The following is a 27,952-nucleotide window of genomic DNA, read 5'->3' as shown; positions in this document are numbered from 1 at the left end:
AAATTGGAGCGAGACAATTGTGCGGCTGTTGGTGGACAAGGGCGCCAACATCGAGGCCACCGACAACGACGGCAAGACAGCACTACTATGGGCAGCTATAAATGGGAGCGAGACAATTGAGCGGCTGCTGTTGGACAAGGGCGCCAACATCGAGGCTACCGACAACGACGGCAAGACAGCCTCACTATGGGCGGCTGAAGGGCAACGCGATAGGGTCGTGGAATTACTTTATGGCCAAGGGTGGGAACATCGAGGGGCAGGACAAAGACGACCGTACGCCGTTGTTACACGACAGCTTGGAATAGGGACAAGCGTGAAGTAATCGACATCTATGGTGAAACGCCCTGCTTGTGAAAGGAGCCACCAGTACTTAGGCGTACTTTTGGAGAATATGGCACCGCCATCGGATCCAGTCTGTGGACCATGTGGCCGAGCAGGGCTGGGGACAGTATATGGTGCCGGCGTCGATATCTAGATGGTGCTTAGATCGGATCCCATGATATACCACCGCCATCGGATCCAATCCGTGGACCATGTAGCCTTTGCATGGAATGCAATATCACAACGTTGAACCCCTGAGACAGAGAGTACGCAGTTAAACGGCTCTGGCACTCCTCGACGGAGCTAAAACCCTCTCCTGTAATAGGTTCCTCGAACCACTCAGGCGGATAGGAATTGACGACTCTCTTCAGGACGAGGCGGACATGTTCGGGGGAATGTGGAGGCGCACACCAGCCGTGGGCTTGAAGAGAGGACATATTGATGCGGTTGAGGCTATAAACACCAAGGATTTCTATACAGATAGGGTCGACGACGAGGTTTTGCAACTGCAAGACTATTTTTCATGAAGGATGGAGCAGGTACCTACGTTTGTGCGGTGGAGCCAAGGAATCATACGTACAGTACCATAACATAATAGCTGAATTTGGTGCTGAGTTTATCTATTCCCGAGAATATTTTTAGGGTAGTGTCGAACTTCTTGTGCAACTTGAATTGAAGGAGCACTCTGGCTCTTCCAATGAGTGCAGGACAGAGCCCATCTATATATCTGTCTACGCAGTGTACGTCAACGCTGCCGCCTGTCAATAGTGATGTAGCCTAGTTGGCGAGTGTTGCCGAATGAGTCGGTCTGTTGCGAACGATAAGTCACCAATTGTTCCACAGGTAGAATCCGGTTTTGCAAGCCTTTGTACTTAGTCTTCTAAAGCGCTTATCGCAAACCGTGCATTTGTGCCTGAGTGTTTGCCAACATATTAGGTGAAAATTGACCCATGAAATTTGCCGAGGAGCAAAGAACATTGTTTAGAAGAGACTATCTTGCTATGCAACGTGTCAACGGAGCGTTCGCCAGACGTTGTAGCCCTGTCGGGTGGCACAACAGCATGCATGCAGCTGAACCACGATTGGAGCCAATGGATTGGTCATTCCCTCCTTGGGTAAGTTGGAGGAACGTCGATATGCGGGCATGTGCAGATGCCGTGCATTGAACTCGTTTCGTCCAAAATGCCCCATGATGGTCTGGAGAGCCGCATGGATCTGGGCTGCAAGGTGTTATGGAACAGCATCTCGACTCTTTGAATTGGAAGATGTTTCTTCAGGAAATTTGTGGAACAGTCAAATTAATGTAAGACGTGACGGGAAACTGTTTGATATTATAAAGAGACATTCATCATTGTCGGGGCATACCATTGAGATTACAGTATGTCAGAAATGTTAGAAGTCCTTCGTTGCATTTAGGGCGCATTAATCAACGTTAACGTGTTAGGCTGACAGTATTTGCTAACGACCTAAACCGCCGTCTTGAGGGTTTTCGGGAAAGTCTCGATGAGCTTAGCCAACGCCTTGATGCGGTTGATCGAAATCCCAATAGCCTTAGCCAAAATATCAATAATCTCAGCCACCGCCTTGATATCATTGATCGAAATCCTAACAATCTCAGTCAACAATTTCATACCCTCGAGCAGAATCTCAGCGGGCTCAGAGACGGGTCTGACAGCTTCCAACGCCGTCTCGACGCAATTGACCGAGATCTTAACAATCTCGGCCAGCGACTCAACACCCTTGATCCGATCGTTACTGAACTAAGGCAGAATATCAATAATCTCGATCAACGTATTGGTGCAGTCGATCGTATCAATCTTGACCAGCGACTCAATGCTCTCGAACAAGGTTTTAGGCGGCTCAGAGATGATTTTGGCAGTATCCGGCCGCGAATTGACGCCATTGACAGGAATCCTGACGGTCTCGGTCTCCGTTTCAACATTCTTGAGCAACGTTGCAACGACCTCGGTTTCCGCCTTGAGGCTGTAAATGGAAACATCGACCGACGTGTCAACAGGCTGAATAGAAGAATCGATAATCTGGGAGCGTGCTGTGTAATTTTGTGACATAGTCATTGAAGTGAACACTTTTCCAAAATCGACACTCTTGAAAGAATGCTGCAGGAAGAATGTTGCAGGAAGAATGCTGCAGGCAGACGATGTCCATCCATTGATTAGCTAGACGCCGGCCCCTCGCTTCGGCCCCTCCATATTAGCCTTCAGGGCCCATTGACTGTCAGGATATAGTGACCTACAGAATATAATAACCTTCGGGACGTAGGGGCCTTCAGGACATAATAGTCCAATAGCCAATCCAAATGCGCTTGTGTCAACAACGCTTTCACGAATGAGTTGGAGGATATCCGGGGCCAATCTTAGTTGTCGCGCCGGCGAGCCTGACCTCAAACTGGAAGCGCGAATTCTAGGATTCGATCGCTGACAACCTGGACGCCGATTTGGGAGGGCCAAGACAGTAATGACCACCCGTGTCGTTCCGCCATCTCCCCATTATCACGATATCTCCAAAGATTCCTACGTAGCGCAGGTTCTTCCCGTACTTATGCTGATTCAGAGTTCTGGAAACAGGTGCTGGTGGACGAATCGCACGAAACTAGAGCGCAGGGACGGCGTTGATGTTGAAAACAGGCTTGCAAATAGATAAGCCATATCCAGATAAATCCAAATCCAATCCAATCCAATCATGATGTTGGATTTATTTGGATTCTGTCCAATCAGCGCTCGCCAGCATTAGGCAATATTTATCCAATCAAGCTGAAAACGCATATATCGTAACCCTTCTATTTAGTCCCCATTTCACAGATCCAGTGTCTTCTAGATCAGTGAAATAGATTACGGTTCGCGCAATCCTCCAACTGGCCTTCCTGGCTGAAGTTAATAACACCTTCATTCCTTGGAAGGTCGCATGCCCGATATCATCCTGATCTTTTAAAGGGGGGAACACTCCAGCAAAGCCACAAAACGCAGCCACACTTCTTTGCCTTGGATCTCGTTTGAGGTGGAATGCAACTGGATCGGACAGTGGATCATTGACGACGTCGATTGGTTTTTCCTTGTGCGCACACGAATGCTGATGAAAATTGATACTGGCTTGAACGTTGGACACGTTGGCATTTGGTTGTTCAAAAGCGATCCAGGGACTCTTATCCATTGCTTCAAGAAGCAGCGGAATGATATCTGAAACTTCGAATCCAGCTTCATTGAGGTAAAGAAGCCATTCGAATTTCCCTTAGATACCCAGTCAAAATGCCTTGCAAGCAATAGCTCAACAATTTCGGTGTAGTATTTAGTCAGAGCAGTTTCCAAGTGTGATGGGCCGTCGATGCGATTTCCTCTCTCCAGAAATAATCGTATTACTGCCGCGTGTCGATTCTTTATACCCCAAGAGAGCGGCGTCAGATGGAAGAGGTTGTCCTTAGAGTTAGGGTCAATGCCATCTTTGGTGAGCGGCAGCTTTACCACCGCCTCGTGCCCGTTCCCTGCGGCCCATGATAGCGGCGTCCGACCATCGTTGGCCTCGGCGTCTGGGGCCTGCGGCGTACTGCCGTACCATCCGGCACGGCCACCATAAGCACTGACATCCGCTCCGGCATCCAGTAACATCTTCACCACCGTCCCATGGCCATCTGCTGATGCTGCCTGGAGTGCAGTGCCATGGTATCCTCTTTGAGCATTGGCATCCGCTCCGGCATCAAGTAATATAATTCACCACCCTCTCATGACCATCTGCTGATGCTGCCTGGGCTCTATTCGAGATAATGCACTTTCCACCTCTTGCTTGGTGAATTTCCATAGTAGTGCTGACTTGATCCGGTCTCTTTTCTTGGATGATGATAATTTGCTCACGATTGTCTCAAGAAAGGTTTTGGACTGGGTCCAGCGGGCCATTTTGAATCCCAATAACTTCACTTGATTAAACCATGGATCGTTGGATCGGGCTTCTTCTACTCGAAAGCGGAGCATGGTCAACAGACCGTAGAGATTATTGGCTTCAATCGCCAGCAGAGCCTTATCTTTCGTCGCATTTTTGGAATCGTTGATGTAGCTTGTGAGGGCTGATGTGAGCTGCAGAACAACAATAATGCCGGCCGTCATCGACAGAGCTTCCATCGTGCGCGATTTATGGAGTAGGCAGGAGGATTCTTGAGGTCGGCCGCTCAATCACTGCTAAAGTTATCGAAGGGAAGGAGAGGAGGCAGAATCAGACAAGTAGGTTTACACAATATTGCGCGGCTTGGATTATCGATATGAAAATGTGTTCATGGTAGACATTGATGATTGATAGGACAATTCTTCGATGACGCAGGCGGTCTTGACTTAAGCCATAATTAAAGATCCCGACTAAAGTGCAACGTCATGTCGAATGAGTGGACCAAAGGAGGGGGTCGTAGCGTACCCACTATTGCCACAAATAGAATTCTGCTGCTGCTTTATGTGGCTTCAGAATTTGGCTAGAGTTTCGTAAACATTTCGTGTATTCGATGGTAATTATGATACTATCGTACAAAAAGCCTCTTATGTGATTGGCGAGTGGAATGAAAGGCTCTTGACTTAGAATGGCAAAGTGGCCGGACCCCTTGCATCGAAGTGGGGTGGAGATTAATTCGAGTTGCATTGAAGGCGGTTTTAGAGGGGTTGGACGGGACCTGTTATGGAAGCCATCCCCTTGCGTATCAAGACAGTCGACCATCATACCCTTTCGCCAAGGCACTATTCCTAATCTAGTTCCTCTCGTTGCTGTAGTAAAAGTCGACATGTACGTGCGGGATCCGGAAAATCTATAATCCGACAACCACCACTTCCTTTGCTCTGATTGGCTGGCCCCATCGGATCCAGTCCATGGGCCAACCCCCGGGCCTTTCGTGTCACGTGGCCAACCCGATGTAACCCGGAAAATTTATAATCCGAGTATTACGTAATCTTTTGCATTCCACATCGGATCCAATCCATGGCATCCGCCCTGATCGGATCCAGTCTATGGATCACGTGTAGACGATGTTGATCACGGTGTCCTGTGCCGTAATCCTTGGCACATGGTCCCGTGACAATGTGGTTGATATCACGGTACTAATTGTTCGAGGTCAGACCTGTAACCCAAGCCAGAAGAAGAAAGCAAATAATCGAATCTTAACCCGCCTTCTGCTGCGCCTCTCAAGCTAGAAAGAAGAAAATCAAACACGGTCGGATCGAGATGCTCATTGTGGTGTCGAGCGAAGCTTTTTTGGTTCTGCAAGGGCACAGTTCTTGGCAAATCTTCGGTGGTCCCTGTGTAGGACTCGGAAGTGTCTTGGCAATACTATGCCAAGAGCCTGGATGGCGAATTTTCTCTCAAATTAGCTCTCTTGTCTCAGTATCTCAGACCCCAGGCTCAATTGCAGGGTGTGGAAGCACTAGGTCATTTCTGGAAGGAAATGCCTTCGCAAGAGCGATGGGTATTACGTCGACAATAGATGCGAGCTAGACAAACCCGGAATTCGGGAAATTGTTGCTGGTCACTCAAGAGGTCACTGCGCTTAGGCAGCAACAACAGGGCTAGCTCAGTAAAATTGTCCCACTTATCATGACGAATTCGCAACCTTCTGGGAACTCGAGATCCTGCGTTTGTATCAAGACGGGCATTTAATTCCCTGCCATTTCTTCAAGCGGCAAATCGACAGATGGCTCCACAGGAATTCTTGAAATCTGGCGTTGTCGGTATTAACAAGAGCTCCAATTTGCGAGATATGGGACGATAAGATGAGAATCCACTCGTTTACCGTGGTGGAGTCACAAGTGGTGTAAAGTTGAGGGGGAGGGAATGAGAATGGGGACGGAGAGGGTGAGAATAAGGGTCGGAGGCCAACCCGCAACGTTCTAGAAGATCGGATCCATAACTTTAGGCGCCTGGGGTCCCAATGCTAGGTAAAACTATAGACTTGCGTCTGCCAACAGTTGAGGATAAAGCAAATATCTAGCGACGCGTGTCAAGTTACAGGACTCGTGATTATCAGCCGGATACCAGCCACCTCGATATCCTTATACTACTAGTATTGTGGCAGTAATTCGTACCGAACACGAGCCCAACATGAGGATGTGAATGGGTTATCTATTTGTTTCGAAATCCACCAGAAGCGTCAGGCTGGGCCGGCCCGTCCTCGCATGAGAATGACCCAAATCCACGTCTCTACTCCCCCCGGTGGCCAATGGCAAGGCTGTCCAGCCCGAGGGAGTAGCCGATAGCACTCTGACGCCCATCGGGAATGAGGATGACTGGCTGGCTCATACTATTCTCGCGGAGTATTGTAGCCAATCTCTGGAGAGTGCCCTCACATATACCGACCATGATCGCATCTATCGGGCCTGCAAGAGCCAGTTCATCTGTCATTCCCGACCGTCCGAATTATCACCATGTCCATTTAGTTCTGGTCAAGGTCCCTGTTTAAGACGCCAATGGATTGTGAATCAGTCGTCCTATCTCTCCATTCGTGCTCCATGTCTACGATCCTTGCCCCCTCTTTGCCGGCGAACCGATGTTATCTGTAGTACATATCCTCCTCCTGTTCCTTTCTTCCCCTTTAGCTTTGCACCTTTCTCTCGTGTGCGTTGTGATACCTTGACAAAACTCACCAGTCCAAACCGACGCCGGCGCCTTTCAACTCCTTCCCGTGCCACCTTTAGCCATCTGCCAGTCGAATAAAGGGGAAAGGAAGGATCCCAAGCGGTTCAACCTGACCGGCCATATCGTTCGAGAGTCCTCTTTCGCATAGGCATTCATAAGTTCACAAAGACGGAGTTTGAAGGTTAGGATAGCGCTGGACCGGCTGCCGTTGCTGAACTGACATGGACCAAGTCAACAGGCATTTTCTCTCCTTCTCCGTACATCATCATTATCGTCATGAACGAGGAAAAGGACTGTAAGGCTGAGATGCTTGACTCTTACCTTTATCAGCCCCACAACATCGTCGATCGTCTCACTGAAGAGAACGTTGATTGCCTAAAAAGCGACAAGAACCCAAAAGAGAGCAAGGAAAATGAGCATGATCAGAAGCATCGTAAGAAAGGCTGCGATGAAATTGTGCGCAAGCTTGAAAAGGAGTTAGACGCTATGACGAATCCTATCTTCCTCGGCGAAGCCAGAGAGGATCAGCAAAGTAAAAGCCTCCTTGTTCAAGGAAGTGAACAGTGCTAACCGGCGTCAGACCTCAAGGACGGTACCAGCTCTTACTCCCAACTCTGACCTTGCTGACGGCATGGCAAGAGCATGGCAAGAGCCGTGCAGCAGAGACTCGACGTGGTGGACCATATCAACAGTGACTTTTCTTGAGATGTCTTAATGAATTAATTGCGCCTTGCTTGCCTTTCTTATTCAGGATCGTTTGGAGGAATATTGAAATTGGTCGGGCGAATCCGACGATGCTGAATTTTGAGTTTGGGGCATTCTTTTCCATGGGTACCATTTCTCCCAAGTGTAGCTTGTCGAGGGAATCGGCCCGCATTACTCTTGTTAATGCATGACGTGCACCAATTTTTCATGAAGGCAATCTGTAGCTTCTCTTTTACTTCCGGTTTCCAGCTCATTCTTTGAGGAAACTTGGGGCGGCAATAGCAAGATGACGATTGTTGAAGTTCGCTCTGTCAAATTAAAATCCACAAGACGTTGCCATGAGGCTGGGAAACTCGTAATATAGCCGGAAGATGGAACGGATGATCTCGGGCCGAAAAATTTCTTCAAGTGTTGCGGACGCGTATCTGGTTGTGATTTGGATCTTAGTTTAATGGATACTGAGACAGGGGTCCGACTTGGGTTTGGGAGCGTCGTAGCAGCGAAACAGGCCGTTCAAATACCGTTCAGTATCATATTCTGATCATATGCTGCACAAGCAGCTAACCGGTTCGACAAAATTCATCGATCCCGCGAATTGTCTGAGACACTTTTCCGCAGAAGCAATATCGGACTCGTTATGATGTTCCTTTGGCGTCACGTGACTTCAAAAACGGATCACACTGGGAACTTTTGTCAAGGCATGTGAACGTGAGGCTGTCGGCCCCCTAAATCCCTGTCTCTGAGGGGTTGGGGATGTGTCCACCCTACTTTGGGATAAGGAGCCCAGACAAAGATAAGCCGGGGGTTATCCAGGCGCTTAGGAGTCGACAGCCCCCAAGGAGCATCTCGCCAAAGCTCATCACTGGATCGCACTTGCACTTCTAAAAGATCGGACGAATTCTTCTCCTCCACTGGTTCTCAAAGTTTCAAACCGGTGTCCGCATTGACGTGCATGAATCCCTCCCCAATGATCTCAGGAGCACCAAACTCAGTACAAAGAGCACCACGCTGTCGCAGTGCTTTGTCACGAGAACTCCGAACTTGTGTTACCGAGGCAGATAGGTTGGTGATCGCTGTAGGTAGTCTCTTACGACTTCTCTTCACAATCGAGTCAGCTTTATTACTGGGCGTTCACAGGACAGAAGTCCAGGTTTGTAAGGCACCGAGCCGTGCGCCAAGACGGGGTTTGCAGTTGCTGCGACTCGGTATCTCAGCCTTCGTCCTCACTTTAGATGTCGTGCGCAAATTTTTTCCAAATGCACTCTGAAGCGCCAACTCGAACCGACCCTGCAAATTACACCGTCTGGCCAGGCGAATATGACCTCAGAGCCTCTGTCCCCGGTCGCTGATCTTGTACACAAAAGCACACGCCCCACAACCGAAGTTAAATTATTAAGCATCAACTCACTGATATGATGAAAAGAGTGGGAGATTCGCCATCACGCCCTAGGGGGTAAGACACTGAGCTCCCGACCTCCTTAGACACTTTGCCTCGTATTACTAGGGAGAAGTTCGTGGCCAACCACTGAGTAACCTGGTTCCGGTCTTGAGACCGCGTCAAGGACCGACCCATTCCGCCAGCGCTACAGGTTGCATCAAGGCAAGTCTGGCGGCATCTCGCATCCTCGGCTTGGACAAGCTCACTATTAATTCTCCGTCGTTGCCGGTGTGTGACCCATATCCGTGGATCAGGGAGTGAGACAAGTCTAGCCGCATGAGCCGGTTGTGTCATCCAGAGTCACCGTCGCGAGGCTGAAAATGCGTGTTCCGAAGGAAGGAATCTTTTGGCTCATGCTAGAAAATTCCAGGAATCCGGTATTTGTTTCTCAATATAGCCCGGCCTGAAGCGAGTAAAGCTTTGCCAGTCCCAAAGTATAATGACACGGGAATGTAAGTCCGGCAACGCCTGCTCTTCGATTATGAGTCGAGAACAACTAGTGCGTAGGGTTGCATCGCCTGCGAGGCCATCGCACGCGCTTTTCAACCGTCTAACAGAATATCTTCTCATCCAGTAGTTATTTCTTGACAGCGTAGTGTGTACTCTGTTCCGACTGGTATGACTTGGTATCGAGCTAGTCAGTCGTGATAGGAATACGAGTTCAACAGGGAGGACACCACGCGGCGATCCTACATAGGTGCACTAATTCTGTCAGCCTCATCGTTCCATCCGGTATCCCAGCTTCCAGGATCAAGACGGCGTGCCGTGCAGATCCACTGGAGACTTAAAACAGTCACATAATCATGGTTCACCCCCTTGATGGCAGCTCAATCTGCCGGCTCCAGCACAGATGGGAACCCAAAGGATCTCAGGAGTCAGAATCTCCCGTGTCAGTGAGAGCCACGGGTTGACCGGTGGTACTGATCTTTCGTGTAACATTGCCAACCCCGTCTTCAATCGCGTTGGGTCCCCTTCCGGCCACAAAAATCAGTCTCCTGACTTCGAGGCACACTGATATCTCAAACGATTGAACCTTATCCGCGGACAAAGGAGGTCGTGCGGATCGTGATTTTGCCGCCCTCATTTCATTGAAGAGGACCTTTTGGTGAGCTCACTCTGGTGGACAAAGTATGTGGCAAGCTGCCGTTCCGACGAATACTTATTGATGTTCAATCTGACTTGTGTTCCAGAAAGATGAGCCTGGGTCAGGTGTCAAAAGGGGACATGCTTCATGCCTTCCTGTTCACCCAGGACACTTTTGTTGATCGACTGGCCTCCCACCACGGTCGAAATCTTCGAAGCTCCGCTGGTACACCAAACAGAATCGGAACGGACCAAAGGACAAAAACGTGCAGAGACTTGACCCAGAATGACTGACCCGGAGATTCTGCGCAGCGCAAGATGGGATCAAGAATGTAACTCCGTTTAGAACGGAAACAGCCTGGAAAGATCTAACCTGCGGCAGCGATCGACTGGGGTGTTAACGTCTGCTCCTCAGTATCAATCTTGGTTGCCGTTGATCCCGGCCAACAAGCCATCCGACGATCGAGAAAGTCATCCGCGAAGCAGTCAGGATGGATACAGTGAAGGGACACCACCGAACTAGGATATCTTGGAACCCGCTGGTGGTTACACCGCCCATGTTCCGGAATCAGTTCGACCATTAGGTTGGAATGTTCAAGCTGAAGAGTGTGGTGCAACGTTCTCACCGAATAATAAGTCGACGGTAGAATGGGCGGCACATGTCGGCGAATCTTGGTTCGGGATAATTGCGGCCGGGCCGCAATGCCGAACCCAAGCATGTTTGTATTGGGCATCGAGGCGGATAACTTGCCGTGTAACCAATCTCGGATTTATCCACGTGGCCTCAGTGTGTCAGTGGCGCGACGTAGCAGTGTCTGTTATTTTCTCCCATATTCTGGACGGGTATTGCTTTGCGTCACCGTCATCGTCATAATGCTCGACTCCCATTCAGCTTGTTGCCTGATATAGGAGCTGGTCACTTACGGAACCTGCCAACCCCGTTCCTGAATAGGCCTAACCGGAAGAAATCGGGCTTTTGCAGAACGCCCGATTTATATGATATGTGGCCCAGCTGGAGAATCCGGGGGACGGGTGGGGTGTTTCTGGGCCAATCCTCGAGCACTTGAACTTCAGCGAGGTTTGATGGAATTCGAGGAGCTTGCCTGTGACAAGACGGCCTCTTGATCTGTGTTGGACGGCGCAGACAGGCTCTCCGACAAAGGTTCTCAAGGGACTCGTCATGAAATGCAGCATGGATCGTTGTCAGAGTCGCAAACCACGCAGTCCCAAGCAATTCCGTCGCAGCGTCATAAAGCTTTAGTGTCAGAGAAATTGGTTCAAAGCCACTCGAAGTCCATTAGCCAACCAATTGGCTGATCAGTAGAGGTCATCTTCATGCAAAGGACTTGTTGTTTTTTTTTCCTTTTGGAGTGGTAACCTCTTGAACTGTCCTTTTTTCAATGGAATGGAGAAGATGCGCTAAGTGATCGGGACGAGTTCCCCGGCACGTCTTCGCGGTCGTCGCCTGACTTTAGGTCCAGGACCGCCTCAATTATATGGCGCCGGCCGAAAGAGGACGAATCATGAATCGATAGAGCCCCGTCATTACGTTGGCACAAAATCAGCCTTCTGAGCGACGAGGCTTCCGCCCACCTAGCGTGGGGGTGATTCACGTTTCACTGCCCTCCAGGCCAGACACAATAAGCGATCCCACAAATAGACCACCGTAAAGCACCAAAAAGGTCCCCAAGGGAAGCAAATGCTACTTGATAGTGCATGACGGACGCAAAAAAAAAGGCAGGATTGCCTGTCTTGCCAAATCCTATAAATGTGCCTAGGGCTCTTAGAAGATTTCAAGTAGAATGGATCTGTTGTAACATGCCTGGCATGACACAACAATCAGTGCCTAGACTTGAGTCAAGTTGGCTTGAACAATCTTCTTTGAGATATCAGTGACCGATGGCTGGGACACTCAGGTACGGACGTGAGAGGCGAAAAGGGGGATCGCTGATCAAGCCCAGGATCGAGAAAGTCGGCTCTGAAGGACGTGACATCCGCGGACGACAAGAGAGCGGCATGCTCAACCAATTCCTCTACGGTGGACAGAACGTGATGGACTTCATCTTGCTGGGCCGAGGGACTGACAGTCGAGTAATCCGAGGAGACGGGATGGGAAAAAGGGAATTGAAAACAGGCGGGCGCGGCAGAGCAGATCGTGATAGGATGATGGCTCTGGTAAAAAGCATGGATGAATTGACGGATGTAAATATCATTGAGGAAGCGCAGAAGTATCGAGCCTTGCTGATTGGATAAGAGTGGATGATTAAGAGAGCGAAGTAATGAGGAGGATGACTGTCGACCTTCGGTTTCAATGGGGGAAGAAAAAGTACTGCCAAGGAAAAAACAACTTCCTCCCGGCCGGGGCACCCTACCCAAGAAGACCCCCCAGTTTCATTGCTGCGGAGACGGAAATTTGATTCCGCCCATTGAGCTGGCAGCCTCGTAGCCTCACTGCCGGAACAACCCCCTTTCTCATGGCGTAGGGAATACTTCAAGAGGAACTGGTTATTAATTCTGGTTTGGTAGGATGGAACCAAGCGTGGTAGCTATCTTTCTTCTCAAATCCCATCCATCTATGTCTTATCACCACCATTCTATCCACCGTCTAGACCTAGCCTCTACTATTGTCACACCCTCATCTCCCTCTTTGACTGCCATCTATGGAGTTGTACAAAACGCCTTCAACGTGGTACACGAGGATTTTGCTCGTTGTTCAGTCCGTTCGTTTCCAAAAATCCATGATACTTGCAACCACTTGTTCGCTCTTGCTGATGGGTACTTCGTGCCCGGCTTCGAAGACCACAAACTCGGCATTCCCCAAAAGGACCTCTTTCGCATCCTCTTCAATCTCTTGCCTGACGATGATAGGATCATTCGCGCCGCAGACAATAAGAACCTTCTTCTGAGTGTTTTTCTCGTTGTTTTCCCGCGTCAATCGGTTCCCAATTATGCGCCATCGATCGTGTTGATCTCGTACAGGGCCGTATCGAATACTGGACATGAATGCAGGCACAAATCCGACATGGTTGTCCAGCTGGTCGATCACCGTCTTTTCGACCGTCACGTGTGGTCGTGTTTTGGACAAAACAGCGGGCGGATTGGATTCCAGGTTGACTTCGGCCTGCACGGCTTCAGTGGCGTCCACTATCTTATTCTTCTCCGCTCCTTTCAATGGAGCGGCCATCGGAGTGCGAAGGCGTCTTTGGACCAGGGTCTGGAGTATCGACTCAGGGATGATTCCCTCCGAATATATAATGTGGCTGGTTTTGCTGATGTGATGAGGCCGCAAGAGTCCCGCGGGAGCAAAGAGAATCAGAGAGTCCACCAGGTTCGGAAAGTAAGAGGCGAAAGTCGCAGCAATCCCACCTCCCAAAGAGTAGCCGATCATAGAAAATTTCCCCGAGCTTGATCCTGTCCATGACAAAGGGGACGAAGCCAGTGCCAGCAGGATTTGGGTGGTGAAAAGTCTAATGTCATGTTTCAGATCCCCAGGATTGTCGGAGTAGCCTCGTCCAAACAGGTCGAAAAGCATCACACGACACCCATTGTCCGCCAGAGCGTGGGCGACGGCGCCCAATGCAATTGCCGGCGTACTGATCCCGTGCACCAACAACACCTTTCGACCGTCTTCTGGACCAAACTCGTACACCCGTATCGACCCAAAGGGTGTATCGACATCTCTCACCCCAGGTAACACATCTGGAGGATATGGAAGCTGGGCCTTCTCACTTTCGGACAAGGTTGGCAGGAGTGTCGCCCGTGGAGAGCGTTGGATGTAAGCTTTGGATTTGCTGACGATGCTTCGGGCCAGGACTCCTGCAGCAAAAAAACAAGTTCCAGTGAGGACGAATCTCCATTCCCATCCACTGGGGAAAAGGCTTGACTTGGATGCCATGCTGGATTGTCAGTCACTGGATGAGGGAACAAGAACGTTTCGGAAGAAGCTCGTTCTTATCTAAATTCCTGACGACGAATCAGAAAAAGTTTGAATTTCGCTGCCTCGGCCCTTTCGTACGGCGTATCACTTCGCTGTTCTCCGAGGCCAGCCTCTCCGTTCTCAGCCTCGTCAGGAAGACAACATCGAACTCCTCTTGGTTGTTCCCAGGATAATCATTATTAATATTTGGTAGCTGATTGAAACAGGATTTGATCTGTTCCAATGCGCGGGACATCATCTCATTGTTCAACGAACATTGATCCGCTCAGATGTATCCTGCCTTCTCTCAAAATAATATATATACAGAGGGTATTTTTCCGCATTATTTTGAAAACAGCATGGGTCTTCTTTTTGGTCATCCGAATGATCATAGGGAGAAGTCCAACGCCTTCCCACCCGATTTGTCTTTTCCCTTGTTCCTCTTTCGCTTTTTTCGTTTTGGCTTTGTGCTCTGCTCTTCGTCGTCGCCGTCGTCTTCCCTATCAGATTCTTCACCGCCGTCGTCGTCGGAAGAAGACAGATCGTGTTTCGAAATTCCACTTCGTCCCCCACCGGGCAAACCTTTGGCTTCTGTCCACACTTTGACGGTTTGGCCTCCCCCGCTGATCATGCGACCCTCCACATCGAATCCGAGGCCCACCACTCCATCGATATCGTCGTGCTTGGCATCCGCGTCGGCCAAAACCCCATTGCGGCCCAGACGAATGAATCGAACTCTTCCGTCTTCCAAGCCCGCAGCCACGATTTTTTCGTTCATCTTCAACTTGCCCCGGAAAGAGCCGAACGGGACTTCGGCCAAGCTCTCCACTGCTAGTCCTCCTCGATCGACTACGATCCGTTCATCAAGATCGTCCCAGACACCTTTTTCCCACAGACTTACAACGCCGTCGCTTTGACCCACCAGGACTTTCTCACCGACACTGGTGCCGCCCTTTTGGAGACCCTGAACCACAGCTATGCTGGTCAATTCAATTTCCTGGTCCTCACTTGTCACCATCGTCCCTTTGCGAAGATCAGTCACTGCAAGTGTGGTGCCGCCCACGCTGACCCATTGCTTGGGAAATCCGCTGGTACTAGTTTCACCGACGGGCAAAGGCACCAGTGCATTGACATGTTCGTCGCCGTGAGGAGTCCACGTCTGACTAGCACTGGACGCGATCTCTTTCCCCCCTTGCCTCAAGTCTTGCAGATACAGCTTCCCCGAGTCTGTGCCAAGCAGAAGCGCTTGCGGTGATAGAGCGCGTAATACCGTAGGTCCATCAACTTCTTCCTCTTCAATGGATGGCGGAATTGCTATCTTGCTGATGACTCTTCCCGTGTCCGTGGTGAAGGCCTTTACCAAACCATCAGTCCCGGCCGAGTAGCATGTTTCTCCATCATGACTGAAAGCAAGACATCGACATGAGCCCTTGTGTCTTCTCGTGGTCCAAAGTGTATTTATTGATCCTAACCCACTTTCCGAGACGCTTCCTGTCGATGACCGGCGAAGGGATGGTAAAATGGGGGTTGATCCAGAACCGTTGATCAGATTTGAGGTTTTCGGTGGTGAAGAGGAGCTGCCTTCAGAGGTATCCTCGACGACATCAGAGTCGGAGGGGAGTTTGTATGTGTGCACATGCCCTGAAGATAAGCCGACTGTAAATAGAGGCTCGGAGGGATGGATAACTTGGGCAAAGACGTCGGATTGTAGAGGCAAAGTGCAGATGATGTCGAACATGACGGAATGAAGATCAGGGATAGGACATGCACAGGTGTTGTTGGGGGTTGTTTATTGGGGGGGAAAAGCTGGCGGTTGTGGTGACCCGGGTTTGAAGCAGCCGAGATCTCGAGGTTGCAAGGGTCATAAAGTATAATTTGGGCGGCTACGTGAATTTCTTCGGGGCATCCAGGGGCTGCCGGACGGCCAAGATCGCGGGTTTTTTAGGCGACGTAGAAGAAGCCTGGAAGATGGCTTTCCCTCAGGTACACCAATCATTCTGGGCGCGCTTTTAAAACATCGAGCCCGAGGAAGACAGATATACTTTCCATCACTACCTGTAAAAATTACACTGTATATTTGACGAATTTCATCCTTGAATTGGATTGATGTGCCTTCATCTAATAACATCGACCAAAGTACAACGAGCTACTCCCTTCATCGACGTTTTCAAAACTTACGATACAGCGCTGCTTTGAGTGACTGATTCCTCCAAGCTCTCTGAGTTTCATGACTGCGATTCTATTCTTCTAGAACCTAAACGTCCATCATGACTGCCACCAACTCCACAGAAGATCACGCCGACGCTCAAGTCGACGATGAGACGACGGCATTGCTTGTCGTCCCCACTGCTTCTCAGGACCAGGAGAATGGCCCCAGCAATAAGACTATCGACGAGGACAAGCCGTTACCCAAACAGCAGATCTTTTTCCTCTGTTTTGCTCGCCTGGTTGAACCTATTGCATTCTTCTGTATCTTTCCCTTTGTTAACCAGATGATCTGGGACACGGGCGAAGTCGCGGAGACCGATGTCGGATTCTACAGCGGCTTAATCGTGAGTCACCTGCTTTATCTATTCAAAGCACATCTCTCACACGCAATCTCAAGGAATCACTATTCTCATTAACCCAAATGCTGCTCATGATCCCTTGGGGCAAGGCAGCGGATCACTGGGGAAGAAAACCGGTCCTGGTCTCCTCACTGGCCGGTGTGGCGGTTGCAACGGCCGTCTTTGGTCTGAGCAAATCGATATGGCAAATGATTTTGTTCCGATGTTTTGCCGGCCTGTTCGCTGGGACTGTCGTGTACGCTCTTTTTCACGCTTCTCTCAAGGTCCACGACTTACGCTCGAGGAATCCAGAACCATCCGAACAATGATCACCGAGAACAGTACACAAAAGACCCAAGCTCGAGCATTCAGTTTCTTCGCGTTTACTGGTAACCTGGGTATCTTTCTGGGCCCTATCCTCGGTAGGTGTGCTCCTTCGTATTTACTCCTTGCGATATGACTACTGTGAGTTTGACTCTCTTGTCCAGGAGGCGCACTCGCGAACCCAGCAACAGAATACCCATCGGTGTTGGGCCACATCAAGTTCTTCCACGACCACCCTTACGCACTTCCCACGTTCGTGACGGGTTCCATTGGAGCGATTGCTACAATCACAAGCGCGATATGGATTGAAGAAGTATATGAACCCATGCCCAACTCGCCCGGAAACTGACCAGAACCATTTAATCATAGACGCTTGTCCGGAAATCGAGATCATTCTCCGATTCCTCTGACTCGCAACCACGCATGACGACCCTCGAACTCCTACGCGCCCCCAACATCCCAATAACACTCTACATCTACGCGCACGTGATGCTTCTGGCGTTCGCGTATACGGCCATTGCACCCGTCTTTTTTTTTACGCCCATCAAGCTAGGCGGCTACGGCTTCAGCCCCTTGCAGATCTCTGTGTTCATGGGCATCGGCGGCCTAAGTCAGGCGCTATGGCTCCTCATCGCGTTCCCCTGGCTCCAAGCACGCATGGGCACCGCGGGCGTGATGCGTCTCTGCGCCACAGCGTATCCGTTCTTCTTTGCCGTCCTACCGCTATGCAACATCCTCCTGCGTAACCACTGGACTGCGGCGTTCTGGGCCATTGCCCCCGTCAGCCTCTGTGTGGGTAGCGGCGTCAGCATGGCGTTCACGGCGATCCAGCTCGTGCTTAACGACGTGAGTCCGGGGCCCGAAGTGCTAGGAACCCTCAACGCCGTCGCACTTACCCTGGTCAGCGGCATCAGAGCGTTTTCACCAGCCTTGTTCGCAAGTCTCTTCGCCACGAGCGTCCGCAGTAGGATCGGGGGCGGCCACTTGATCTGGGTCCTGATGATCGCATTGGCGGCTGGTTTTACTGTCGTGAGCCGGTGGGTGCCGGAGCGGGAGAAGTTGGTGAAAAACGCCCGCTGTGATGAGCACGGGGAAGAGGAATAGAAGCCATCGGTTGTTGTATAAATATTAAAACCGTTTTCGGCATAAAACATAAACATAAAAGGCTGGATCTGATTTGAGACGATCTGGATTGGAAATAGAATGTCGATAGCAACCGGGGATGAATTGACAGGCAAGGAAGACAGGAATCATGGAAGAAAGGGCAAACAAGGCAAAGGCGGTATTCACATTCTTGACATTTGACAATGGACCGTCTGAACCCTGGCTGCCCTTTTGGTATATATTTAAATCACTTCATCAGAGAGCGGCGGCTTGTCAACCGAGTTTTGGCAACCTAGACTTAACCCCCCCCCTCCCCCCCAAACAAAAAACACTATAAATCAGCCCTAGCTGGTTCACCAGCCCACGCTCGCCGAATCAATTCCCGAATCGGCTCTTTCTCAACCTTTCTTGGATTCGGGTATTGATTACTCACGGCGATCTCGGCGGCTTTGTCGATGTCTTCCTCCTTCATGCCAAAGTCCTTCAACGCGCGTTTGACCTGGAGTCTCTCCAGGAGGACGTTCAAGCCCTTAGTGGCGTCACCGTCACTTCCGGGAAGTACAGAGGCCAGTTTGGCCATGGCGTCCGGGATAGCGGGCGCGTTGTACGAAAGAGCGTGCGGGAGCACGATCGTATGTGTCTCAGCATGCGGTAGATTGAAGGAGCCGCCGAGTGTGTGACATAGTTTATGGTGCAGGGCCATGGAGGAGGATCCGAGGCAGACACCGCATAGCCATGCGCCGTACTGGGCTTTCTCGCGCGCTGGTTGAGATTGGGAATTTTGGATAATTTCGGGAAGAGATTCGGCGAGGGCTTTGGTGCCTTCAAGCGCGAGAAGTGATATGATGGGGTTTTTGTTCTTCGCATACAATGCTTCGACAGCGTGGGCGATGGCGTTGACACCTGACGTGGCGCTCAAAGAGATGGGCAGCGTCATGGTCAGGTCGACGTCGTATATGACCGTGCCAGGAAGGATTTGGGGATCTGTCCGAGTGGTCTTGCGGCCGTCCTGTGTTTCTCCCAGGATAGGCGTCATCTCACTACCAGCATATGTGGTGGGGATGCAGATATGATGTAGACCAGTTCGGACTGATATGGCTTTTCCCAGTCCGGTTGTCGAACCACCTCCTATTGAAACAACGCAGTCTGCGGATTTCGAGTGAATAAAAGACATGGCTTCTTCGGTGATGTGGGAGGGAGTGTGCATGGTCGCATTGCTGTATACGCCAGCAGGGTCGATGGAGGCCGAGGTCAGGATCTTTGCGAGATGTTCTACTTCACGGACTTGTTGAGGTGTCGACAGAAGAAGAGGCGATTTGAAACCCAGTCGTCGGATCTCATCCGGCAGTTTTTGGATGCTACCTGGACCAAAGACCACGCGGCCCGGGTTCGCGTTGTACTCGAACGGTTCCATATTGGGAGGTTTGAATGTGTGCCGCGGAGGGTGAGTTGGTTATTTTGCTCAATTCGAAAATTCGGGATGCGAAAGAAATTATAAGATGACTGAGTCGGCAGAATCGAGACCGGGAGAACACGACTTGCAAGGGACCCCGCATCGGAAATGGGCATGTTGATGGAGGCCTTTTCGTGGGGCATTGCCGGCAGAGGCACTGCAATACCCGCAATCTCTTCTCCCATTTCACGGCGTTTAGGTTCCGAAATGTCGGATGGTATCTCATAATCCTGACAAAGCTTATCTCGATTCATTCCGCGTTCGTCAGTTCAGAGTCAATTGCCAAAGGTACATCACCGTCACAACTGCCCAGCTGACGGCCAACACCCCGAGTACCTGTCGCATCTGATTCGAAGCTGTGATGCCTTCATTGTAGTCCGACAGATAAAGCGCTTTGGCCTTGTTGCGCCAGAAATTACGAAGGTGTTTGTATGTCAGAGCGATACCAATCGCATTCGTCAGGCTGAGCATGAATGGCCACTTGCTCCGATCGGATGACGGACCGATGGCGAGGATCACAGATGAGACCAAAGAGGAAACCGTCTAGCCACTTGTATTAACCCATTGAGGTGAAGCAGGCGTCCTCGGGGATTTGAAACCAATAACTTACAGCGAGAGCTCCAATGGTTTGAGTTGTCCTGGTCTTGTGGAGTTGATGTGCAGCCATATTGGACCATTGCGCCGCAGTCTCAGCTTGACCTTCACGTTGTTTGAGATTGTAGATGGCCATGGCGGAGAGGAGGCCGGTACCGACGCTGGCACATGCTTGAGCAGCATGGAAGAGGGAGAGGACGACAGACATAGTGAATTTGGAGAGACTGAAACGTCATGCTCCTTTGATACGAATCAGACTATTCCCGCTACTCGTTCAACTCATTCCTCGATGATTAGGTTGCGCAATTAAGAGAGAATATTGTGACTGATATCTGGAAAGGTGAGAAAAAAAGTTGACGAGGTTGCAGCAAAGATCGTCAAAAGCGGCAAGGTGCACTTCATGGGTTGCTGCTTTAACAGAGTCCATCTATGAACCTGAAACCCTTGGGTGAGAGCCTGGTCATCTCGCTTACCAGCAGCCAATCTCTTACTCATCTTTAACTGTTACCGGTTCTCTGACATACAGATCCAGAGCAAGGCGACTTAACTAATTCTGAGCATGGTTCTGACCCAGAATGGATTTTCCACGGATATACAGAAATGGTATAGCAAAACCTCGAGCCGGACTATCTGAGCTGAGGAACCGCAGTGGCAGTGGATAATCTCGACGCGTACATGTACATCGACAACGACGAAACGACTACACCTCCAGGAGAAACCCCGCTCGTTCATATGGAAGAACAGGTTCGCGGTATACGGCATTGGAAAAAATCGAGCAGAGGCGGTGAAGAAACCAAATCTTTTGCGGAGAATTTCATGACCAGTTATGAAATAGGATTTAATCCGCTCCTCCAGTTCCCACGCACCATCCTGGGACAATATTTATTGTGCGACAGCCTTCTCTACCGCCCTCTCCCCTGGAGAGATATCGACAATATCGAGAGGCGCATCGATGGTCGACGTGAACTCGTCCTTGGGATCTCTAAGAAAGCCTGCCCCTGCTGTGCGTTAGTATGTGGAAGAAGTGTGACGGGAAGAAAATTCCTTACCAACGAAAGCGAGGAACGTGAACGATGCTGCAGCGGCCCAGACGTAGCTGAAAGCAAGATGGTACGTTTCTTGTAAGGCCAAACCTGCCGCCGCGATTATTTCAGGAGTCACTCCCGGAATCTTCGCCACTGCCGCTGTGTCACCCGATGTCAAGCCTCCAATCAAGGGTGCTAAAGAAGTTTCCGGCATCCCCAGCGATAGGGTCGCCGCGGCTATCTTCGGGGCCAGGTTCTTCGAAAACCCAGCGCTGAAGACGGCTTGGAAGATAACTAAGCCGGTGGAAGCACCCAAACTTCTCACCGCGAGCACCAGACCAGATGTGATTGCAATAAGCCCCGGCGGAGTCGAAAATTGCGCTGCAACAACCAAGGTGGTGAGAAGCAGTCCGAGACCTGCTCCCAAAACGACCATGTAACCCCAAAAGTTAGCCTCAGGGGTGGATGTTGTGGAGGTCGCTGCGAGGATGAAGAACAGCAAGAATCCTAGAAACCCGGACATTGTTGGGATTCGGACTGATTTTGTTTTCCAAATGAACAGCCCCGCCGTCAGCGCGAAGAGGATGAATGCGAAATATGAGACGGCATAGCACAGCCCCACCCGGAAAGAGCCCATCGAAGGATACCCTGTACTGAGTTGGAATGGCACAAAGTAATTGGCCGCGAATGCACCGTGTCCTTCGATATAGATGCATGCCAGCGCAATCGGAAAATTTCGGTGGCGGAACAAGCTATGATGGAAGAGCCCATCCTTCCTAAACTTCCACTCATACACTATAAGGGCGACAAGAATGACGACGCCGACCAAGAATGGAGCCAGTACGTGAGAGCTTTTCCATGGATATGGGTTTTCAGCCCAGGAGAGACCGATGCACAGCAAGGACACTCCCGATGCCACCATACCGTATCCGATCCAGTCGAGCTGTCGAAGTTTGCTCCGAAAACTCGCAATCTGGGTTTCTCGTGGAGGTGGATTGTATAGCAAGGCACATGCTATGCTCGATGCTGCATAGACACTAGCTGATATGTAAAAATAGGTTCGAAATCGCCCGGGATGGGCCTGGGTCAGAGCACCTCCGACCAGAAGTCCACATATGGCCCCAAGGCAAACCGACACGTTGACGCTGGCTTGAGCCCAGGATCGATACTTTCGCGGTAGAACTTCTGACACAACCGCATGGAGGAGCGGCTGAGCGACGCAGGACAGACCGCCAATCGTAAATCCGGCTATGGCCATTCCCATCGAGTTTGATCTGGAGACAATGATGGCACCGACACATCCAAAGCCGGTAAAGACGACCAAGAGGTGCTTCCGCCCCCAGCTTGATGACCAGTCAGCTTGCTACGTGTCCAGTACAGGCTCGACTTACTTACTAATCGGCAACCTGGGATGCAGGGGGGCTCAGTGCGGCGACCATGATACCAAGAACCGCGGTAGGCCATGCTGTAAGCGAGGCTCCGCCGACAACAGCAGCAATGTCCCGAGCGAGGAGGCCGCCACCAACCAACAAGGTCATCTGACAAAAGTAGATGCTGGAAACAGCCTGCGAATTTTTTGGGATCAGTACCGACCTTGTGCGAATGGAAGGGGATTTGCTATACCACAACCAAGACTAGTGTCTTAAGATGATTCCAGTAAGTTGGTGAGGGCTGTTGATCAACAGCGGCCTCGATATGCGTACTGTTGGGGTTTCCCATCTTGGCTAGTGAAGAAGTAGTTGTGGAAAGGAAGATATGGACGTCCGATGGTCTCTTTTCAGCTGAGATCTGCTGCCTCAATGGTGGTCGCCTGATTAATGTATACTTTTTTTGCAAGGCTAGAACTACCCCGAGATTCCACGCCGTCCCGAATTTAACCCCGGGTTAACAGCTGCCCTGGCCCAGCGCTCCAAGGACGCCAGATGCTAAAGGAGCCTCTTCCGAGGACCGATAGCTGTCCTGAAATCCCTGCTCAACGCACGTGCCGAGGTAGAGGTTCACTCGGATGGCTCTTCACACGTCGGTCCGAAGATCGTACAATACTAGACCATTATACAAGTAGAGGCCGGATCGATTGAACAAATACGTGGAGCAATTGGAAGAAAAGAAAAAGAGGTGTTTCTGTCATCATGGTCGTTGTTTCCTTCCCCATAACGATTCCGAAGGACAGTCCCTTCGGGTTGTATAACATTCCTTTTGGGATTTTCAGTACCTCGCCAGATGTTGGTCTCGGAGTTAGTTCTTCCAGTATTATCTGAAGTCTTCCGTCAGTGCTGATGGAATTATTCATGTTCAGTCGAAACCTCGAGCCGGGGCCGCTATCGGCGAGTTCGTCCTCGAGCTTGCTGAATTAGCAAAGCATGGCATATTTGCTGCTGAGTCTGAGACTTTGATGCCATGGGAAGATATTTTTCTTGAGGTACCAGGACCCAGCAGCTCTTTTGGACAGCCCTCATTGACCAAGATATAGCCGGTTCTCAATTCGTTCGCGGCCCTGCCGGCCGAGGAAAGGAGATGGATCCGATCTACCATTATCCAGAACCTGTTCAACTCGAAGTCCTTGCTTTTCACGGACTCGGATCTGAATGAGAAGGCTTTTGTCCCGATGGACCACGTCCAGATGCATCTGCCTATGATAATCACGGACTACACGGATTCCTTCTCATCTCTCATTCATGCTCAGAACGTATCCTCAACAGCTTCCTTTTGAGTGCCGGTTCATTGCTGACCGACAATGTCGTCTCTTCATCCGTTAGGACTCGAGCTACCTTCGGCATTCACTGAATATCCTATGGGATATAATGGTCGGATTTCATCCATCATGGTGTCAAGAACCGGCGTTCGCCGACCCTGTGGATTTTACCTGAGCCCGGGGGATAGCAGGCCCACCTTTCAGCCATCCAAACAGCTAGATTTCGAAATAGAGCTTGGAGCTTTCATTTCAAAACCCATTGATTTCGGCGGGACGGTAGACGCGAAGACAGCCGCGGATCATATATTTGGGTACGTCCTGCACAACGACTGGTCAGCTCGCGATATTCAAAAGTATGAGATGCCACCTCTCGGACCATTGCACTCCAAAGGGTTCATCACGACAATCTCTCCGTGGGTGGTAACGGTGGATGCGCTGAAAAGTAGCACAGCTGGGCCGCCGACATCGAATTCAACCAAAATTCATCCTGCGCTTGTTGCTGACGAGAAAGACCACGGCGTATATGATATTGAATTTAATGCCACCGTCATCCGTATGTTTGAATTAACTACCTGCTCAATCTGACGCTGACGAACTGGCAGGCGGTGGCGGCGACCCCGTGGAGATAGTACGCTCGAATTTTACCCATTCTTACTGGAGCATTCCACAAATGATAGCATATCAATCATCGGCCGGTCACGGCATCCATACCGGCGATCTGGTGGCCAGTGGGACCATTTCGTCACCTGCACCGGAGCTGAAAAAGGGCCTAGGCACATACGGTTGTTTGTTGGAAGTTTTCGCCCAAAACCATGTGCTCCCGGAGGTAGGTGGAAAACCGATGTCCTGGCTCGAGGATGGGGATACTTTCACAATTGAAGGCTGGTTCAGGACAGAAGATGGCAGTAAAGGTGGTTTCGGCGGTGTGACGAATCTCGTCCTATCTGCCAAATCTTCTTGGACATAGACACATGATCTTGTAATCATTTCCATCACCATACCGTTGTCGAGGATACGTATTTCGGAGGAACATGTTGGCGCAAGTGAGGCCGACAGGATACCTTCCCTCATCGATGTCCGGCGCTATACATGTTGCCTCATGTCTCGATCAGAGCCTATGCATACCTCACAGTTTCGCGCCTCCTTTCTTCAGGTTCATCACCACCTTCTCGATCTCATAGAACCTCTCAAACCACTTGATCTGTCTGAACTCCTCCTGAGTCAGCTTCAATTTAGCAAATGCTTGCTTACCCCCACACAGCACCGCCTTGACCTGGATCTCCAGCTTCTTCCCATTAGCATTGTATGGCACTTCCTTGGTCTCGAAGATGAAAGCCGGAACATGCCTTCGGCTGAGGTCGTTCGCGATCTGTTCCCGAATCGCCGCCTCGATTTGGGAACAAGGACGCAACGTCCCGGTACTGGCCTGCGGAGTACATTTGAGGAAGAGGACCACGCGTTCGGCCGGATCTGAATAAGGTGGTGTGATTCGTTGCTGACCGACGACGATGGCATCGGCAATGCGGCCGTTAAATTTTGGCGCCGCGAGAACGTTGTAGATCTCGGAACTGCCAAAGCGTACACCTGAGGGATTGAGTACCCCGTCGCTGACATACGCGCATGTTAGAGTCGGCATCCAGTAACGGCCCAGATACAAAGTAACTCACCTCCTCCCGAGGACATAAATCCCCTTTGTTTCTCGGTGAACCTGGATAAAGTCTCCGTGAGTCCAAACATCTAACAGTATTATATTAGCCATCTCGCCTTGCACTCTTGGGAGAACCTCCTTGCGGAGACAACTTACGTGGAAATCTGGTAAAGTACGAGCCATAGTACCGCTTGCGCTCCGGATCCTTCCAGAACATGACCGGCATGTTTGGAAATGGCTTTCGACAGACTAACTCGCCGCTCTCCCCGTCCGGGAGAGGCTTCCCATTCGCAGAGAACACGGCAACATCGAGTCCCAACGCCTTGACCGTCATCTCTCCAGGATGAGACGGCAAGGAGCGGGTGCCGTGCAGAAAAGCACCACAGAGCTCGGTACCCCCAGACATGGAGATCTGGCAGACCGGACCAAAGGCCTCCGCGAGCCACCGAGCGAGAGGAGGTGTGAGAACAGCTCCAGTCGATATTATGGAATGCAGGGAACGAGCGTATTTGTCTGCGTCGGATGTGGTTTAGTTTATCGAGGCCGAAGAAACCAAAAAGGAGTACGTCAATTGATGTTAGTGACCAACTTACTGGGCTTCACATCCAGGTTTTGAAGTTCTGAATAATAGCGAGGCCCAGCTCCGAAAGAGGTAATCCTAGATCTTTTGAGTACCTTTGTTCATCACCATCGGGTAATATAGGACCGACCAACCTGTGTTGGAACAACATTTCCAGGAATCTCTCCGTAGACGGGTAGAATGGGCTACCATCGTACAGGATCATGCTGGAACCCACGAACAAAGCCCCAATCGATATGTTCCACAAGGTCCATCCGATCTGCGTGCTCATTAGGCACGTCCCTATGGCAGAGGTGCTGTTGCAAACTATTCTGTGGCTGCGACTCACATTCGTGTACTGGTAGTGTAAATCTTCTGGTCCAAGGTTGTTGTGGAGAAGATATTCCTTCATGCCGTTCATCACGAGCGCCTATACTAGATAAGCTGCATGGCTCAATACGTCCTCGTAAATGTGCAAGCTTACTCCTTGCGAATGGACGATGCCCTTGGGCGTTCCTGTGGTCCCTGACGAGAACATGACCACAAATGGTGTGTTGAAGGGAACTTGCTCAAATTCCAGCTCCCTGCCCGTGGCACGCGCGAGAAAGACATCGAACGAAATACTGGGTCGCGTTAGGTATTCGTGCACTTCAATGGTTGCTAGGCCATGAACTACATACCATTTTGATTCCAGCCGCTGCAGCGCACCGATAATGATGGCCTCACAACTGCCGGTCGGTTGAAGTTTCTCGATGGATAGGTCCAATTTGCCCGAGATGTCGTGTCTCTTTCCATTGTAAGAATATGTAGATTCCGCTATCAGCAAACGGGGTTTCAACAACTGAAGTCGATCATCAAGTGCCTATTGACCACGTCAGACCGACGCTGATTTAGAGGCTTGAATGTCTGCACGAACCTTGCCTCCCATATCGGTCGCAAAAGAGCTAAATATGCCTCCTATTGCCGCGGTTGCCAGCAAAAGGGCAAGCGAACGTATACAGTTTGACCCGATAACTGTTCCCACGATGAGTACCATTGCGACGCTACCAAGCGAAGGGCGGATGTTCATACGCGCGACAACTTCCCCCTTCTTGAGACCAGATGACTTCAAAGCATCGGCATATTTTCGCACGAGTTCCCGCAAATCCTGGTATGAGAAATGCTCAGGCTTGGTCATGTTGCTTTCGTTCATGTTGATGATCGCTAGACCGTTTCCCTTGCCTGCAAAAATGTTCTCGCTGAAGTTCAATCTCGCGTCTTCAAAGAAAAGTGGAAAGTGGTCGATGATAGCATCATCGTCTATAGCCTGATCTTGTTATGAGCTATTCTCATTGGACTAGTGGGCCTTGCACGCTTACCTTCACTGGATGCACTGATGCTTTTATGCCTGAAAAGTCCCACAGGGTCATCCAGAAGTCGTTCAGTCGACTCACAGAAAATGCATGCAGATCGGCGTAGGTAGCTGAGGGTCAAGGCGAGTTAGAAGGATCTGGCAAAGAGCCCACGGTGATGAATGATGCGGCCGTAGCCCCGAGTGAAGGTATTGAACGGAATACTCACTCAGGCGTAGATTGTACTTCTGGTTCACGCACGCTCTGAATTCGTCCAGGGGTGTCCACAACCCTGCCGGGGGTAGATAGGTGGGAGTAGGTGTCATTGGTCCTCTGAATGTAAATGCTTGGGCAACTAAAATATCAGATGTAAAATACAAATCTTACACCGACAAATAGCAAGCTGAAACTGTAGAGTTTCAAAACATCTGCTCTGGCTAGTGAATTATGTCGAGCTATTAACAAATCCCGATAAATCACAAGAGTCTGAGTGTATGTTCAGAATTCAATTCTTGATGATTCGTGGGGCCATATCAGGACAAATTGTAAAGTACTGCTTGCTGCAAAACTTAGTTTTGGCTCAGATCGAGCCGACCGA

The 27,952-nt window shown here is 50.4% G+C and overlaps 12 protein-coding genes across 12 annotated transcripts in view; 4 read left to right on the top strand and 8 right to left on the bottom strand.

Annotated features, from left to right (window-relative positions):
- The window catches only part of Z518_04963 (uncharacterized protein), a gene marked incomplete at both ends in the record, with an annotated part of 3,644 nt that extends 3,322 nt beyond the window's left edge, over positions 1-322 (top strand). The window contains one exon of the mRNA XM_013418669.1: positions 10-322. Coding sequence (XP_013274123.1) covers positions 10-322 — 313 coding nt within the window. The remainder of the gene's footprint in view (positions 1-9) is intronic.
- Positions 323-1,787: 1,465 nt separating this feature from the next.
- Positions 1,788-2,390, bottom strand: Z518_04962 (uncharacterized protein; the record flags this gene model as incomplete). The annotated part of the gene is made up of 2 exons (XM_013418668.1): positions 1,788-2,081; positions 2,145-2,390. The coding sequence occupies 2 exons, from the start codon at positions 2,388-2,390 to the stop codon at positions 1,788-1,790; spliced, it is 540 nt and encodes a 179-aa protein (XP_013274122.1).
- Positions 2,391-3,087: 697 nt separating this feature from the next.
- On the bottom strand, positions 3,088-4,448 carry Z518_04961 (uncharacterized protein; the record flags this gene model as incomplete). Its single annotated transcript, XM_013418667.1, has 3 exons — positions 3,088-3,566; positions 3,719-4,021; positions 4,103-4,448. 3 exons carry the CDS (start codon positions 4,446-4,448, stop codon positions 3,088-3,090), a joined length of 1,128 nt encoding a protein of 375 aa, XP_013274121.1.
- A 2,764-nt stretch (positions 4,449-7,212) lies between these two features.
- On the top strand, positions 7,213-7,554 carry Z518_04960 (uncharacterized protein; the record flags this gene model as incomplete). Its single annotated transcript, XM_013418666.1, has 2 exons — positions 7,213-7,468; positions 7,517-7,554. The coding sequence occupies 2 exons, from the start codon at positions 7,213-7,215 to the stop codon at positions 7,552-7,554; spliced, it is 294 nt and encodes a 97-aa protein (XP_013274120.1).
- A 5,321-nt stretch (positions 7,555-12,875) lies between these two features.
- Z518_04959 (uncharacterized protein) lies at positions 12,876-14,057 on the bottom strand (the record flags this gene model as incomplete). The annotated part of the gene is made up of 1 exon (XM_013418665.1): positions 12,876-14,057. The coding sequence occupies one exon, from the start codon at positions 14,055-14,057 to the stop codon at positions 12,876-12,878; it is 1,182 nt and encodes a 393-aa protein (XP_013274119.1).
- A 409-nt stretch (positions 14,058-14,466) lies between these two features.
- On the bottom strand, positions 14,467-15,816 carry Z518_04958 (uncharacterized protein; the record flags this gene model as incomplete). The annotated part of the gene is made up of 1 exon (XM_013418664.1): positions 14,467-15,816. One exon carries the CDS (start codon positions 15,814-15,816, stop codon positions 14,467-14,469), a length of 1,350 nt encoding a protein of 449 aa, XP_013274118.1.
- Positions 15,817-16,345: 529 nt separating this feature from the next.
- Z518_04957 (uncharacterized protein) lies at positions 16,346-18,052 on the top strand (the record flags this gene model as incomplete). Its single annotated transcript, XM_013418663.1, has 5 exons — positions 16,346-16,630; positions 16,684-16,880; positions 16,937-17,046; positions 17,113-17,261; positions 17,318-18,052. The coding sequence occupies 5 exons, from the start codon at positions 16,346-16,348 to the stop codon at positions 18,050-18,052; spliced, it is 1,476 nt and encodes a 491-aa protein (XP_013274117.1).
- Positions 18,053-18,383: 331 nt separating this feature from the next.
- On the bottom strand, positions 18,384-19,466 carry Z518_04956 (uncharacterized protein; the record flags this gene model as incomplete). Its single annotated transcript, XM_013418662.1, has 1 exon — positions 18,384-19,466. One exon carries the CDS (start codon positions 19,464-19,466, stop codon positions 18,384-18,386), a length of 1,083 nt encoding a protein of 360 aa, XP_013274116.1.
- Positions 19,467-19,769: 303 nt separating this feature from the next.
- On the bottom strand, positions 19,770-20,307 carry Z518_04955 (uncharacterized protein; the record flags this gene model as incomplete). The annotated part of the gene is made up of 2 exons (XM_013418661.1): positions 19,770-20,048; positions 20,116-20,307. The coding sequence occupies 2 exons, from the start codon at positions 20,305-20,307 to the stop codon at positions 19,770-19,772; spliced, it is 471 nt and encodes a 156-aa protein (XP_013274115.1).
- A 674-nt stretch (positions 20,308-20,981) lies between these two features.
- Z518_04954 (uncharacterized protein) lies at positions 20,982-22,843 on the bottom strand (the record flags this gene model as incomplete). The annotated part of the gene is made up of 4 exons (XM_013418660.1): positions 20,982-21,097; positions 21,149-22,467; positions 22,520-22,689; positions 22,748-22,843. The coding sequence occupies 4 exons, from the start codon at positions 22,841-22,843 to the stop codon at positions 20,982-20,984; spliced, it is 1,701 nt and encodes a 566-aa protein (XP_013274114.1).
- A 410-nt stretch (positions 22,844-23,253) lies between these two features.
- Positions 23,254-24,783, top strand: Z518_04953 (fumarylacetoacetase; the record flags this gene model as incomplete). The annotated part of the gene is made up of 5 exons (XM_013418659.1): positions 23,254-23,358; positions 23,421-23,543; positions 23,595-23,810; positions 23,889-24,369; positions 24,419-24,783. The coding sequence occupies 5 exons, from the start codon at positions 23,254-23,256 to the stop codon at positions 24,781-24,783; spliced, it is 1,290 nt and encodes a 429-aa protein (XP_013274113.1).
- A 159-nt stretch (positions 24,784-24,942) lies between these two features.
- On the bottom strand, positions 24,943-27,680 carry Z518_04952 (acetoacetate-CoA ligase; the record flags this gene model as incomplete). Its single annotated transcript, XM_013418658.1, has 11 exons — positions 24,943-25,423; positions 25,484-25,553; positions 25,621-25,977; positions 26,058-26,122; positions 26,179-26,303; positions 26,373-26,453; positions 26,508-26,885; positions 26,940-27,037; positions 27,095-27,329; positions 27,382-27,485; positions 27,584-27,680. The coding sequence occupies 11 exons, from the start codon at positions 27,678-27,680 to the stop codon at positions 24,943-24,945; spliced, it is 2,091 nt and encodes a 696-aa protein (XP_013274112.1).
- Positions 27,681-27,952: the final 272 nt, after the last annotated feature.

Source organism: Rhinocladiella mackenziei, assembly GCF_000835555.1.
Source record: "Rhinocladiella mackenziei CBS 650.93 unplaced genomic scaffold supercont1.3, whole genome shotgun sequence".
In the NCBI taxonomy this organism is placed as follows: domain Eukaryota; kingdom Fungi; phylum Ascomycota; class Eurotiomycetes; order Chaetothyriales; family Herpotrichiellaceae; genus Rhinocladiella; species Rhinocladiella mackenziei.
The sequence above is the reverse complement of the archived record's forward strand: the minus strand, read 5'-3'. Positions and strand labels throughout refer to the sequence as shown.